Here is a 16,950-nt window from a genome sequence, read left to right as displayed (position 1 = left end):
CATTTTTCTTTACAGATTTCAATCATTATGCATTCTAAAATGTTATCAAATGCATATTACATGTTCTTTACCACTTTGTTGCTCAGATGTTTGTCCACGTACACAGCCACTCCTTCTCCACTTTCTGTTGATGCAGTTCATTTCATATCTTTCCAGCTCAAAATCCCTGCCCTTGTTGGCATCATTCCAAGTTTCTGAGATTACTTTGAAGGATTTCTTGAAATGACTCATATATTGTCTGATATTATAATTTGCATACATACTTCTGCTGTTTATGTGGATAATTGACAACTTGTTGTCAATATCAAGGTTATTAGTGTATTGTTCCTTCGTGTAGTGACTGCTGTCATTTCTGAGATGATAAAAAATATTTATGTCCAGATCTATATCTTTCTCCACTTCTAGTTGTTTGTGGTCTGGAAAGCAAAAGGTTTCCAATTGTAGGTCTTCTTGTCCTGCAAACTTTTGTGTTGCATTTGGAGTGTCATTAAATCCAGTGTCTTGTTGATCAGTCCCTTAAGGTGTGCTAATGATGTTGTCAAATGTTAATGAATGTAATCCTTTCCACTGCATTGTTCTTGTTTGTGAGTTGTGTCCTTTTTCCTTGTTGTTTTGGTGATATGATCTTTAGCATTTTTCCAGGTCCTTGATGTCTTTGACAACAACCACTCTGGCCTCTGGTCTTGCATTTAACTTGATGTAAATTTGGCAGTTGGCGCTCCAAATATCTTGGATCTTTCCCTGCTTCCTCAAGTCGCGTGCTTTCTTGGCAATGTCAGCGTTGCATTTTGTCAGATGCTCATTCATGTGGACAGTATTGTTACAGTATTCCTTTCAGCTTATTTCCCTGTTTCAGCAGTGCGGTTTTGAATTTCCTGTTGGTGAACTTAATGATGATGGGTGTGGTGTTGGTTCTGCCATACAGTTGGATGCAAGTATCTATGGTGTGGATGTCTACATCCACCTCCTTTGAATGTAGAAATTTGGCAATTGAAGCAATTGAAGCAACTGAATTTTGGCGTTGAAGCAACATCCATTTAAGCTGGTTCTTCCTTGTTCCCGACTGCTCTGGTATACAACCTGGGTTTAATCCGGAGCCCCGTCAAGATCACGTTGCATTCGTGCATTCTGATACATTTCATCAATTGTGTTGTTCCTTTGCTCAATGAGTTTCTCTTTTGCATCATTATCTTCTTTAAGAGCGACGCTCAAAGCAGCATTTTTTATCCTGTGATACCTTGATTTTGTTGCGATGTTCTCCATTTTCATCCCTCAGTTATTTAACCTCCTCCCGCAGGTGTTTAAGCACCTCTTGAAGGCTGTCGTTCTGCTTTTGCAGATTATTCAGCTCATGTTGTGCTTCTGCCACATTTTGTGCATTACTTCCCAAGATTTCCTGTTATAGCGTCTTCATTTGCGCAATCAATAGATTTTTCAGGGCATTAAATTGTTGAGTGCTCCCCATGGGCCAACGGCCAAAATGGCTGGACGGCATAAGTGTTGCCCAGTCTTCCTGCTTCTTGGGTGGCCCCACGGCTGTTAGCAGCTCTATTGGTGGTGGCATTCTTTCTAAGTGTGGCCTTTCCAGGGTAGCTGGACTCGAGCTCTCCGCGCCCGATTCAAATTGTTTTTTTCTCTGCATTGTTGCTAAACAACCGCCTTGCTCTTGGGCAGTTAGCCGGTTAGTTTGCCTTACTAAGGGCTGTCTGCGCTTATAATTGGTTTATTTCAGCGAGTTCGTACCTCTAACCAGTCCGAGTTGAAGTCAGAGATGTCAGCACACTATTCTGGTTCTGTGATCATGAAGTGTGGCCAGGAAGACGCCAAACTAGTTCAAAACTCTGGCAGCAAAAGCGGAGCTCTTGCCATGAACGTCCTTTCCAGTCAACAGGAAGTGACATGTTGGTAGACCCACACTTGCTCTTCCTGTTGGAAATGCCACACTCTGGCTTTCAGGTCACAGTCCCTCTTCTGCGGCCTGACCGCCCTCTGCTGCTGCAGTCGGGCAAACTTGTGAGCGGCCTCTGGTCCTGGAGTTTCCTACAATATTCCGGACCTGGGAATATGGTCTAAGTTGGGCAGCCCAAGGCCAGCTTGGCTGGCGCACAGGGCTCCCTTTTCAACATGAGCAGGACTGGTGTGCAGTCTATGGACTACTGAACGGTAGAGTGGCAGGCCATGAGCACCAGGGGAGGATAATCATCCCAATCCCTCTGGTGTTGCAGTGTCAAGATGGCCAGCTGCTCGTCCAACGTGCGTGAAATCCTTCCACCAACCCATCACTCTGCGGCCGCAGTGGGGTGGTGGGTGTCTTCCTGTTGCTCAGAGACTCAGAATTTCTTCCCTGGTCACTGGTCAAAAAGGCTAAACATCCCCTCTATTATGGTTGTGGCGAATGTCTCTGCTTCCTGGTCGGCCAGGGGATGCAGCTCCGGCTATTGCGTGAAGTAGTTGATGGCTGACAGGAAATAACAATTTCCCTAGTCGGAGTGTGGCAGGAGCCCCACAATGCCAACTGCCACTCTTTCCGTGGGCCCAGTAATGGCCAGACTGGCTGTTCCTCACTGTGCACGGGTGATAGTGGCATCAGAAATCCTGCAGCACCTCCAGCAGAAGGTTTGGTAAACGCGGCGCAGGGTCTTAGCGACGTCAACGTGCCTGGAACCAGCTTCCTCGTGCATGGCGTTAAGCACAGTCTCTTGTAGACTCCTAGGGTGCCACCTATCTTCTCCCGTTGCCGGCTCTTTCCACGCCTGCTGCAGCACCCCCGGCTCAGCCGCAGTGTCCCGAACTTGGACCACAGGCCTTTGGTCCCTGCTGACAGGTGGGTCATTTCCTCCCCAGACAGAAGTCGCTGGGACTCCATCCACCTTTGTGCTGGCTGCAGGTCCCTCTCTCTTTCTCTCTTGCTGCTGCTCCCACTGCCTGGAGTTCTCTCGCCACCACTTCAGCAGCCCGGAGCTCTGAAAAGCCGCCGCCCGCTTCCTCCAGCAACTGCTCCTCGCGGGCCTCTCTCCTTCACAATAGTGGGAGCCCTCTGCAGCACATTGGTGTCAGGACAGTACATCTGCGTTGGCGTGATGTGCCTCGGCTCTGTGTTACCCCTGAAAGTTGTCAGCCTGGGGCTCTTCAATTCACAAGGCCACTTGCCCTTCAGTCCTGTAGTCCACTCAGAGTCGTCATCACCCCAACTTCTTCGGCACAACAACTGCTGACGCCAACAGGCTATTGGAAGGTTCAATGATGCCCGCTTGCCACGGCTTCCTCAGAAATAGCCTGCTGAGACAAGGGAAAGCGACAGGGGCGACATTTGATGGGAATGGCCTGGCCTCCCTCATGTCAATCTCATGCTGCTTCAGTTGGGTGAGACCCTCCTTGTTGTTCTTGAACCATCTCCACTTGAACCATTATGTAGCCCGAATAGGTGAAGTGCAGCACACAGCTCCAAACACCTCTACGCCCATGTCCACTTTAGCAGCAGGGGGAGTAGGGACCAGCTTCTCTCGCTGTGAAGTTGAGGCCCACTGTAGGTTGTACACAAAACAGCTTGGGCGGAGGTTGGGGGCAGAGGTAGGTTTGTGCAGCCCCAGCAGACCCTCCCCCTGGGGAGATGGCGTCTTCATGACTGTTCTGATACCGACCTAATCAGTTCTGTGACTGAACTGTTCTGAAGAAATTCAGGGGAGTGAAGAGCTTTGACAAATGGGTCACGTGACAGTTCGCTTTGCATGTTTGGTGACATGTGGGAGTATGCCTAACTTTACAAACTCCTAATGCCATTTTTCAGGGTTCGCGGCAGCTCCCCTGCTGCACAGCATCTATAACTCGGTTCATTTCTCAGGAGCACGGGATGCATGCCCTGCCCAAAGTGGCTCTTTAGTGCCCCCACTAAAATTCCATAATCATGGCGGCTCTCTAGGTGATAGAGCAAAATGCAGGATAGGGTATCTCCTGTGAGACATAATGTCAGCTGTAAAGCTGTATCTTTATTAGACCACTGCTGGGCATTTACTATCAATTTAAGTACGTGAAAAGCTTCCCAGTCAGCTTTGCCTGAATACTTGTGCATTTTCAAACACATGGCTGCAGCCGCCCATGGTGCGCCATCTCCCATGTTGCCCTCTGTACACGCTGCATGGCGACCAATTATGGCTGCCCATGACACCCATGAGTTTACCTCACTGGCCAGCACGGCAACAGCCTCTCATAGCCGCTTCCATGCCTCCCGGCAAGCTCTCTCGCTCTCTCTCTGCAGTCTCTCTGCACCCAGCCAGCAGCACCCCACCTCTCGTTCTCCTCCTCCTTCACACGCAGCTCCCTTCGTTGGCTCATAATGGACGTTGCAGACAGTACAAACAAAACACGGCGCCAAACTCCCATTCAAAGTCACTTCTGACATCAGTGTAATGGCGGCTGAATAACAACGTCAGGATGGCTGTCAGCCTTTTATTTCCAGAAGACACAGAACACTTAATGTCTTGTAGGCAAATGCTAAAACCCAGCATGAACAGTTCAACACTTCTTAGTTATCTTCTTCTATGGACTTATACTCCAAAACTTGCTCTAACTCACCATGCAGAATGTTACTGCCCTATATAGGCCACACACAAAACAGCAGTTCAGAACTACACAATACAGCCATCGCTACAGTATGTATGTATGTATGTATGTATGTATGTACATTTCAAATTGCTTTCTGTAAAACTACAAGTGTAAAACTATAAAAAAAAAACTGTCCTGTGCTAGCATTGTTGGCTTTCTCCAACAAAATATACGTAAATCGATGTACATTGCTTCTTGTGGGAAAAAAATGAATGAGTTAAAGTGTGTTTCAGTTCGAGTCAGATCTCTGGAACACATTAATGACGCTAACCAAGGTTCCACTGTACAAGTAATGGAAGACTGATTGACTGGCCTTGAGTACAAACATTTAATATTGGTAAGCCAGAGTGTATAGTTCCTTTCAAAGAATATAATAGCATTACAAATAGATTGTGTCAAATGTTGAGGTTAAAGAACAAGCACATTCCCCTAAGGCCCTGATGGATATATACTGTAGTATGAAGAGGTTGTATAGTGGCAATCAGACACTGAGCCCTCAGCACTGTGTGAATCACAAAGGCTTTCAAGCAGTGTCAAGCACTGTTGACAGCCTATAGTTGTCTGCCCTGAAGGCACACCTCAGCCCCATTAAACGTAAAAAAAAAGTGTCATATTTGTGACAGGACTGACACAGTGCAGGGACATGTACATTGTCCCGTCACAGTCCTCCAGGTAGCCGAGTGACACATGGCACTTTCAGCAGTCGGCTGACAACGAGTCAGGTTTTTTGGCAAAACTCGGCGTGAACCTGAGTGAAATTGCAGGCGTCGCCACCACTGTTGTCATCTCCAGGTGACAGCGTTTATGTTGTGGATTTCACAAACAAATTCTTTGCTGTTTTTACGATAGGCAATGCATTCAAGGATAGCAGTAGTAGACCTAGTAGTACCTAAACTTTGTGAAATTACTATCATTAGCTGACAGTAACAACATTTACCCTCCTCTGCAGTTTCTTACAGCCTAAATGAGAAAGACATTGCAAAATGGCTAGCGTTTCATCATGTAGCCAATGCTGGATAACTGTTTCTGTCGTGTATATGTTTTTACTTCTGGCTGTGTAACGGTATAGTATTGTATAACTACAGGTATTAGCTAAATGTTTGACTGATGCTGTATTGCGTTTGGTTGCCTTGATCTCATCACATTTTCCTGCGCCTGTGTGTTACATGGGGTGCGGTCTGCATGCTCTGAGCTAGAAGGAGGGATATAAAACATTTGAATGTTAGCGCCTCCATTGCAGTACCCAACCACGGCAAAGAGCACCTTTAAAATGACTCATTTGAATGGAAAATTAAAATGGTTTTACGACGGGCGATATTGTTCCACGCATGTCATGCATAGTATGTTTTATTTATCCTTTGTTTATCCAGGTTTGTCCTGTTGAAATCAAAGATGTCTTACAAGAGAGACCTGGCCAAACAGGCAGCTGGACAGTTACATTTAAGAAAAGCAAAAATGACAAATACAATTAACATTATCCAGAAGGAGTAATGTCGCAGTAACATACACTAATGGGTGTCAAATGTTGTATGTAGGCAGCAAGCTTTTTTAACCGCAGCTCCCCACCTGCTTGATCTGGTGGTTCACTACATCACTTGGCCCCAAAATTTTTCTGTCCTCTGATTGATCAGAGCAAAACTGTTCAAGAAGCTAAGTCACGCCCACAATGGCTGACTGAGGTGGAGATTAACATCTCTGGTCAGTAGTAGTGAGTAGAAGTATTTTATTATGATTCTGATATGATTTAGTATGATTTCGGATCCGATCGGAAGCCAAAAAATGTGGATCGGAACATCCCTAGTTTATACCACTTATCCTTGACTCCTAGGTCGTTCTGAATCTCCACATTTGGTGACCCTCGACATGAGTTATATGTCGACTGACAACGATGACAATAGTGAGGTCATACCGGTGGAATGACGACACATGTGCCTTCATCAAGTTCCACTGCGTATGCGTATAGAAGGAAACTTGTGCTATATTAGCATTATTGATAAACGTGCCTTGCCCAATGTCATATTAGTGTATTTTGCCATTTACTATACATTTGACGCTGCAGGGCACAGTGTCACTACGTGTTCACACTTCAAGCAATCAAACGATTGTGACTTATTGGGGTATGATATTCACGTTAACATGTCAAAAATGTACTTAAATACTATTATGTGCTTACACATTAGTTCGATAGCTGCAAAGCCAGATGAAATTCACACTAAATCCACACGCTACAGAATGCAAAACTATACAGGGCACACGTCTCTTGATGATAAAGAGGCAGCTAACATCAGTGCTATCTATGCTGCGACGGTTAAGTTGCCCGACTTTTGGCAACATAGCTCACGTCTGTGGTTTCAGCACATCGAAGCTGCGAGGAATAACACATGACATGCCAAAGTATTACCACATAGTGTCCGCGCTGGGCCTCCACTTTCTCTCATACTGCAGACGGACAATTTTAGTGGTTTTGAACCCTTTACTTTTTCATACCGTGGTATACCTTTAAAACTGGTAACTGGCCTGTGCCTATTTGATTCTGAACTGCTGTGGATGATGTACTTGCTTTTCTGAACCCTTAATCACTGAGCAGTTCAATTTAGTTCTATCCTCATTACATTTGGCTGAGTATAGGCGCCAGCATACCCCCGCGACCCTAATTAGGATAAGCGGCAGAAAATGGATGGACATTTTGCTGAGTGTCAACTTTACAAGAACCGGCGATCACTAGTGGAAGTTATTTACTAATGTGTCAAGTCAGTAGCTAGTGACATGGTGGCTATATTTAGCGAGTAGGGGTGCGCAGTAAAAGAGAACGACAGGAAGTGTGTCCTGCGGCATGCATTTGCCGAAGTATCAGCCGTGCAGGCGAGTGGGAGTGGATTGTGGAGAAGTACTGCCGTGCAATGCCAGTCTGAAAGCTGCACAAACCCTTCCACAATGCAACCAAACCCCTGACCAGTGACAGAGCGAAGAAGGCAGAGCCTGGACACACTCTTCCATCGCCGGGCAACACCTCACGTTTCTGGCAAAACACGCATGGGTGTCCAAAGTATGGCCCAGGGGCCATTTGTGCAACATGCCCCGTAGCAAAAATAACCAAAAAAAAACGATAAAGGCGAGTATTTACATGAAGTAACACCTCCCCCACTTCATTATGCAGACGGTTCAGCACTCAGCCCAGCAAGCTTTTGGAGCCAATGTTGAACCAAAAATATTCAACTCCAGTTCAGCACCCCTGCCGAAGCATGATAATGGAAAACCAAAACTCTGAAAACCTACTCTGAACCAGCTTAGAACCTATCACAGTGGAAAAGGTACAGTATATAACAACACACATTCACTACAAATTAGATCAAATGTGATTACTGCCTTATATATATATATATATATACAGTATATATTGTCTTGGTATGTTGTTTTTATAGCCCTCTTACCATTGTCTCTCGACCAATAGGAGCAGAGAAGACGTACTCCAGCTGGAAGATAACAGCTATAGCCTCATGATTGATCAACCTGAGCTCGAGGTTGCTGCGAAGGCCCAGAGTCTGAGGGACGGATGGTGCTGTCGAGCTGAGGAGATAACCATGCACGAGCGCACACACACACACACACACACACACACACACACACATATACAGTATATAAGTGAGACGTGCTGACTCTGTGAAGGAAGCCAAACAAACAAACATGAGCGAATGTGCACCATGACGCGACCATTGAAGGATGACATGAAGCACATCCAACACCTCTGTTTATTAAAGGGAAATATAATCAGTACACTTAATGATTATTTGTTTGCTCAATGTGCCCTGGCAAAGTAGTGGCCTCCTGAGCGAGCCACTGAATAACATTTTTGGTATTTAGCATGCACAGTTTGTATACTGTAAAGTATCGACAAGTGCATACTGTGAAGCGCTGGTGTCATGGATGGAGTCAAGCCATTTTTTCCTTTTTCACTCTATAGACATAGGCTAATCTTACTAGAGAATTGGTAATCACCACCTTATTGTGGAGTTTGTGTGCCCGAGTGATTCTAGGAGCTATCTTGTCTGGGGCTATGTGCCTGTGGTAAAGTCTTCCAAGGCAAACAGGTCCTAGGTGACGGGCCAAACAAAGAGTGATTCATTCAGAAGACCTTATGGAAAAAGCCGGAAGGAGAGACTCGCCCGGACGTAGGACACCGGTGTCTCACCCTGGAGCCAGGCCTGAGAGAGGGGCTTGCAGGCGAGCAATTGGTGCTCAGGCCTTCTCCCGTGGCCAAGGCCCAACCCGAAAAAGCCAAACAGGATCTCTCCCTTGTAGACCCACCATCTGTGGGGGGCAAACATAATTAAATTTGTGTTGAGTGGCGGTCAAGCGCGGGCACCTGGGCAACCTGGTGGCCAAATCTGGTTCTAGGGACATGGAATGTCAGCTCCCTGTTGGGGAAGGAACCTGAGCTTGTGCAAGAGGTTGAGACATTCCGACTAGACATAGTCGGACTCACCTCAACCCACAGTTTGGATTCTGGAACCAAATTCCTCGAGAGGGGCTGGACCTTATACTCTGGAGTTGCCATGGGCTTACAGTATTAACAGACTGCCAACTCAGTGCCTGCGTGTTGGAGTCATCCCCAGTGAACGAGAGGGTCACTTCCCTTCGCCTTTGGATCGGGTATAGGGTCCTGAATGTTATATGTGCGTCCACCCCAAACGGAGACCAGGACACCCTAGGTCAGAGGGCTATGACTTGTTGTATCATCAGACGTGCGTTTGCACGTTTTCATGGGTCAAGAGAGGGGCTGAGCTGATCCCCACGTGGTGATAAATTGAATTAAATTGCGAGGAATGATGCCGGGGAGACCTGGCAGGCCCAAGTGTATATGGAGGGTGGGCTGGGTACGTTTGGCAATGTTTCTCGTCAAGTCAACTGGCTTGAGGAGAGACAGTTGAGGTAGCTTGGCCATCTAGTCCAGATGGCTCCTGTATGCTTCACTCGTGACATATTCCAGGCATATTCAACCGTGAGGAGGCCCCGCAAAGACTTTGCACACAACGGAGGGATTATGTCTCACAGCTAGCCTGGGAATACCTCTGTGTTTTTTTGGTGACCAGAGACCGGGAAGTCTTGCCTTCACTACTGGGATTGCTGGCACCACCAGCCAGACCCGGATAAGCAGAAGAAAGTAGATGGATGCATATAGAAAATAGGCATATGCCTATTTATATTGAATGAAACTACAGCTAGGCAAATTTAACAAAACTTTACCTTACATCAAACTTGTGTTTTTAAACAATGCCCTCCAACCTCCAAGTGTTGATGTATGACAGCATGACAGCTACTGCAAAAACCTCCCTCAGAAGAAGGTCACCATTTAGTGTCATAGTGACACAATAAAATTGAAGGGCCAAAAGTTGCATTGATTTAGTTAAAAAAAAAAAAAAAAAAAAAAAAAAAAACTACGCCGCGAGAACATTGGAATGTAATGCAAGGCTATTAAACGACAAATGCTGTACTCTGCAGTGCATAAACAATACGTATGGGGATGTAAGAGGTAAGAGGATGTGATGTTAGTTTGTCACTCTTGAAACTTCACAATGTCTATTATGTACCACACCACATACTGTACACTTGTGTACAGTGTCCAGTAACTCTGGACTCTTTTCTACATGTGTTTAAAATGGAATGTAGGTTTGTAGTAGTGTTCTTAATGTGCCCTTGAAAAGGAAGGCACTAAGCAAAAGCTTTTCCCACTGTTCCCACTTGTTTTGTTTTGCTCACCTGTCCTTGGTCTGAGTACTCTTTTTGGAAGTGCTCTCAGCTTGCCCTTTGACCACTGTGGAGAGAGGCTCCAGCACCACTACTTGAGGTGTATCAATGAAACACCAGCCATTGTGGACCCCAACATGGAGCCTTCTTTCCTGGATAACAATCGCTTGCAGGGAGCTATCTTGGCTTGACTGTTTCTGGTAATAAAACAGAAAGAAAGCAATGATCAGCACAATAAAACAATAACAAATACACCTCCTGCCCAATTATTAATCACGCAATGTTTCCGAGAGGACTGCAATCTATTTGTTCACATATAGCTGAATAATAAACAATAAATACAGCAACTTTTGATCGATCCATGTCAATTTCAGACTTAAATCATTGTACTGTTTTAAGTCCGGGTCTATGCCCCGCCCACTCTGAGTACAGATACGGATACAGAAAATTTAGATGGGTGAACAGATACAGATACAGATAGTGGTGAACTCGCTCATCCCTACTAAATATAGCAACAAACTCGCTAAATTGGAAACCCTGATCCCTCCTGATCTGTCTTCTTACTCTCTGGCAGACCAGATGTGTTTAAATGGGACTACGATGCATACCCCCACCTACAGTATGGAGCTGTAACGACAACTTACGTTCACAGACAGTTCTATTATAATGTGTTTATGAGCTATGGCGAACAGGTAGTGTCCAATCTATTTGTAGATGCCCAATCTATTATTTACTAATTTCTTATTTCTTATAATTATTCATATATGCAAACACTGTTATGGATTACACTAGTAGCAGGAAATTATATGACAAGTGCAGTATGAATGGATTTGAATAAATAACACATTTAAAAAAACACATTTTCCCAAAATAAATTATGGAAATACAAATGATCTGTTCAGTGGTAACTTGACACTATAAATCCTGTGAAATGATCAGTAACACTCTTAACTGCTTTAAGTGTAAAAGTAAGTTAATCTATGTCACACTTAAAGCTGCTCTATGTCACCAGCTCAAAATAAACAAAAATATACAAAAAATTTAAGAACACCATCAACGGCTAGCATATGTTACCAATAGTTTTTAAGAGAACATATTTAACAAATAAATGTCTGCATTTCTTACAAATATAAATTAAACTTTGCAAAAATTGCCATCCGGGCTGAATAAGACCACTGGCGTTCAGGCTGTCAGTGATGGCTGTCTCGCGCAAATGCACATACCCGTTGCACGTGCAGTTCGCAAAATAAATCTTTGAGAGTGTAAGGATTTAAAAACAGATGTTATAGTGGTTGCTAAATTCATGCAACTAGCAGCTTTAAGGTACACTGCAGAGTTGGAAGAAAGTCACTGTTTTGCAAGTCTCAAGTAAGTCTCAAGTCTTTAATGCCATGTCTCGAATCAAGTCTCAAGTAGCGTGCAAATCCAAGTCAAGTCTCAAGTCAAGACAAGAGAGTTCAAGTCAAGTATGAAGCCATAGGCTTGAAATTTGCGAGTCCTTTCGAGTCATAAGTAATGTTTAGTGTTTACCAAATAAAATTCCATTTTTAATTATGCGTTTTCACTCTCATGGTTTTTCAAGAATATCATACTGTTTCGTGGTTGAATTATTCAATTATTATTATTAGTCAAAAAATATGCATACTTAAAAAAATATGCAAATGTTACGTATTTTTACCAAATACAGCCCATTTGGATTCGATATCCTCGTCCCCTCCCACCCCCGGGATATAAGCGAAGCTCTGCCGGAGGTGAGAGTTGAAGACTTGGCGAATGAGAGACTATGTAGGATGTTCCCGTGACACCCTCACTACATGTTTGGGTCGCCTAGGTCTGTCCGGCATCCTCCCTCGCCATCCAATCAAACTCGCCACTAGGTGGTGATCAGTTGACAGCTCAGTCCCTCTCTTCACCCGTGTGTCCAGAAGATGCGGACGCAGGTCTGATGATACAACTACAGAGTTCACAACAACTAATAAGCCCACACCAGCTCGCCCCATCTCCCCTGCAGCAACTCCAGAGTAGAATAAGCTCCAGCCCTTCTCGAGGATTTTGGTTTTAGAACCCAAACTGTGGGTCGAGGTGAGTTTGACTATGTCTAATTGGAATGTCTCAACCTCACAAGCTTGGGCTCCTTCTCCACCAGAGAAGTAACGTTCCATGTCCCAAGAACCAGGTGGTGTCCACCATCGACCGCCACCCACATTGCACCAGGCCCTTATGCTTGACCCTGCAGGTGGTGGATGTACATGCTTAACACACACCCAGAATTAATTCTTTGAACTGAAGAACCCCTCTCACCTAAAGTAAATGTTGCCAAAATTCTGGTCAAAATCAATCCCAATTTTCCAAAAACAACATGTATTGACTAGCCTTGGCCCAGAACATATCAGCTGTGTATGAGCTATACCTCATGAAGCAAAGAGCAGCAATGATGATCTTACCGCCTACCAAATGATTACCATATATGCTCCTCTTAACCAATGTTGAAAACACCAAATACAAGTACAGTGTGGACAGCATCAGGTAGAGATTTCTACACATCTACTCTCCTCCCAGAACAAATCCTCAGTGACTGACTGTGATCTTTCACCCCTGTGTGCTGAGCAGTGCTGAGGTCCCCTCGCCTTTGACTCCTCCCCGCTTCCATCTTTTCACTTTTGATACATCTACTCCCACACTGCTTTTCTTCTCTTCTTGTCATTACCTTTCCATGTTCCTCTCACTCCTCTCACGCTGCTCCTAACGTCTCCATATCCATCCACACCTCAATCAAATGAACATTTCAGTTTGGCTTTGTGTTTTTCCACCCCTTTCTCTTACAGAAGTAACAGCTGGAGGCCATTATGTCTTATTACTGTACAACATACGTACTGCTTGTTTTCTGGAATTTTGTAGACAGCCTCCACCCTTTTCTATCATTCCTCTCTCTATTTACACTAACTACCCTTGTCTTGTTATTGCCACTCATTACCTTGCTAACAATGTGTTCAACAGTGTATCATATTATTCTGTTATTTGATAGGGAACAGATGATTAGGTTCTCCTGTCACAACCTCGTCTCAACCGATGCCTTCATTTAACTTCCTCCACTAACACCACTCCTGTTAAGTTCCGTGGCGGCAGCAGAGATTCAGACAATCCGAATTGATATGGCAATGTCTCATAATGAATGCCCAGCAGGCCACATCTACAAGGCCAGCCATGTGTTATGTCAGAGTTGTCTTTTCATTTTGCTGTACAAGGAGGCATTGACTCACCAGCTCGTCGCTCAACGACATGTGTTAAAACTATTGCAGCTCTCATTTGGCATTGGGGGTGTTACATAGTTGGATTTCCAGCTGGATCGCATGGGATAAACCGCCATCCAATTAATGTTTTGCACCTACTCCAAGTGCCAGAGCTAAGGATGGTCCCTGTCAGAGGAATGTACAACATATACAACATATAATGTGCCAGGATGAAAGCAAAGTCTTTTGTGTTCCAACAACATACAACTAGGCATATGTAGAATATAAATATAAAATAAAATATAATATAAAAATATATTATTGCATGAATTTAGTATGTCAAAACATGTTCAACCTGTCTTAATAAAAGACAGCAAAAAAAAAAAAAAAACGTAACCAGGCAATGTAATACAGCGGCTTTGGTTGGTTGGAAAAAATAACAGAGTACAGGTCCAACACATGCAATCAAATATATAATAGCATTACAAAAAGAAAAAAGTCATGCGTGTATGTGATCATGCTATTATTATTGTAACATTCGGCAACTGGATGGGCTCTTATTTTGTTGTCGTGCCCGTTACTTCCTACTTTCTCTCGCTCTGCCCTCAGACTTCCAGGACTCACGAGCAGGAGCCACGAGTTGCAGTCGACACTAATCAGCCATTATGCCAAGTCTATTTAGTGGCATGGCCGCAGCAGTTCAGGCCTTGGAGTATTCCTCTTTCTACCGTCGCTCCAGCTATACTTTCTGCATTTTCTTTCTGATAGTTTTTATAATCATTATGTTTGTCATGGCTTGTGGGACTCCTGAAGCAGCTGACGGGGACCGGCAGGCCAAGCGGCACGCGGCTTCGGTGGTGGTCGAGGCAAAAACTCGGGTGTGGGAGGAGTTCGGTGAGGCCATGGAACACGACTTTCGGTCGGCCTCAAAGAGGTTCTGGCAAACCGTCCGGCGCCTCAGAAAGGGGAAGCAGTGCCCGGTCCACACTGTTTACAGTGGGGACGGGGGCCTGCTGACCTCGACTGAGGATATAGTTGGGCGGTAGAAGGAATACTTTGAGGCCCTTCTCAATCCCACTGACATACCTTCCATAGAAGAAGCAGAGACTGAGGATACGAACGCGGACAGTTCCATCACCGTGGCTGAGGTATCTGGGGTAGTCAAAATGCTCCCCAGTGGCAAAGCTCCGGGGGTGGACGAGTTTCGCCCTGAATTCCTCAAGGCTCTGGATGTTGCGGGACTGTCTTGGCTGACACGTCTCTTCAACATTGCGTGGAAGTCGGGAACAGTACCTCTGGATTGGCAGACTGGGGTGGTGGTCCCCCTTTTCAAGAAGGGTGACCGGAGGGTGTGTTCCAACTATAGGGGGATCACACTCCTCAGCCTCCCTGGGAAAGTCTATTCCAGGGTGCTGGAGAGAAGGGTACGACCGTTAATCGAACCTCGGCTACAGGAGGTGCAATGTGGTTTTCGTCCTGGTCGCGGAACACTGGACCAGCTCTACACCCTTGCAAGGGTCCTGGAGGGTACTTGGGAGTTTGCCCAACTGGTCTACATGTGCTTTGTGGACCTGGAAAAGGCATTCAACCGTGTCCCTCGCGGTGTCCTGTGGGGGGTGCTCCGGGAGTATGGGATTGGTGGCGCGCTACTACGTGCCATTCAGTCCTTGTACAACCGGAGCACGAGCCTAGTTCGCATTGCCAGTAGTAAGTCAAGCCTGTTTCCGGTGAACGTTGGCCTCCGCCAAGGCTGCCCTTTGTCACTGATTCTGTTTATAATTTTCATGGACAGAATTTCTAGGCGCAGCCAAGGTGTCGAGGGAGTCCAGCTCGGGGGCCTTAGGATCTCATCTCTGCTTTTGCAGACGATGTGGTCCTGATGGCCTCATCGGGCTGTGACCTGCAGCGTTTACTGGGACGGTTTGCATCTGAGTGTGAAGCTTCTGGGATGAGACTCAGCACCTCCAAATCCGAGGCCATGGTTCTCAGTCGGAAAAGGGTGGATTGCTCCCTCCGGGTTGGGAATGAGGTCCTGCCCCAGGTGGAGGAGTTCAAGTATCTCGGGGTCTTGTTCACGAGTGAGGGAAGGTTGGAGCGTGAGGTCGATAGGCGGATCGGCGCAGCGTCTGCAGTAATGCGGTCGCTGTACCGGACCGTCGTGGTGCAGAGAGAGCTGAGCCGGAAGGCAAAGCTCTCAATTTACCGTTCGATCTATGTTCCCACCCTCACCTATGGTCATGAGCTTTAGGTCATGACCGAAAGAACGAGATCGCGGATACAAGCGGCTGAAATGAGTTTTCTTCGTAGGGCAGCGGGACTCACCCTAAGAGACAGGGTGAGGAGCTCGGTTATCCGGGAGCTCAGAGTAGAGCCGCTGCTCATTCACATCGAGAGGAGCCAGCTGAGGTGGCTCGGGCATCTAGTCCGGATGCCTCCCGGACGCCTCCTTGGTGAGGTGTTTCGGGCATGCCCAGCCAGGAGAAGGCCCCGGGGAAGACCTAGGACACGCTGGAGGGATTATGTCTCACAGCTGGCCTGGGAACGCCTTGGTGTCCTCCCGGTGGAGCTGGAGGAGGTGGTCGGGGACCGGGAAGTCTGGGCTTCCCTACTGAGACTGCTGCCCCCGTGACCCGGACCCGGATAAGCGGAGGAAAATGGAATGGAATGGAATTATGTTTGTCCAAACAAATGTACCTTTAGATGTACTGGACGTTCAAATGGATCAATAACCTGAAGAAATAGGGGTGGTCTACTATTTTTTTCCACGACTGTATGACAGCAAAGCTTTCAATGTGTGATGAAGCAGCTCAGGCCAACACAATCACAAGCTTCTTGCCAAGCTAACATCCCCACATCATTCTTCCAAAATAACAACATGCTTGTGAAAGTTGTCCCACTACTGTAGTTAAAGGTCCGATCGGGTCTTGTCCCTAATGGCACTAATCAGCCATTAAGCTGGGTCTATTTGGTGACATGGCTGCAGCAGTGCAGGCATTGGAGTATTCTTCTTGTGCATATTCTTGTGTTTTTGTATTGTTCTAGTACATGCTACTAAAGACTATTCTACTGCTGCTAGCAATAAGATTCTTGTATCCCCCTTTTATTTCTGCTCGGGGTTCACCCAGCAGCAATTTTCTATTGAGCTTTGTTTTTCACGGTGCTCGTTTTATTACTAGTGCTTTTACATTGTTGTTTTTGGTTCCTTTGCCCTTTTGGTTCATTAAAGCTTTGTATTTGTTGCCAAGCGCGTCTTAGCTTCTGCTTCCGGGCTTCACACTACTAGACCGTCACAATTATATCACTACTTCCACTTAATGTTTACTGATAATTACTTTCAATAATTATATTAGATTTTAATATGACAGTATATATA

At 45.7% G+C, this 16,950-nt stretch overlaps 1 protein-coding gene across 12 annotated transcripts in view; it reads right to left on the bottom strand.

Annotated features, from left to right (window-relative positions):
• Nucleotides 1-16,950, bottom strand: part of LOC129170635 (nephrocystin-4-like) — a 270,848-nt gene that overhangs the window by 165,068 nt on the left and 88,830 nt on the right. For all 12 annotated transcript variants that reach the window (XR_008566724.1, XR_008566725.1, XM_054758947.1 and 9 more), the window contains 2 exons: nt 10,360-10,544; nt 8,034-8,169 (listed from right to left, as the gene is read on the bottom strand). Coding sequence is in view for 10 of the 12 variants with exons in the window: in XM_054758947.1 (XP_054614922.1) it covers nt 8,034-8,169; nt 10,360-10,544 (321 nt within the window). In the remaining 2 variants the exon portion in view is untranslated. The remainder of the gene's footprint in view (nt 1-8,033; nt 8,170-10,359; nt 10,545-16,950) is intronic.

This window comes from Dunckerocampus dactyliophorus, chromosome 1 (assembly GCF_027744805.1).
Source record: "Dunckerocampus dactyliophorus isolate RoL2022-P2 chromosome 1, RoL_Ddac_1.1, whole genome shotgun sequence".
Taxonomy (NCBI): domain Eukaryota; kingdom Metazoa; phylum Chordata; class Actinopteri; order Syngnathiformes; family Syngnathidae; genus Dunckerocampus; species Dunckerocampus dactyliophorus.
Note: the sequence above shows the minus strand (reverse complement) of the source record. Positions and strands in the feature narration are given on the sequence as shown.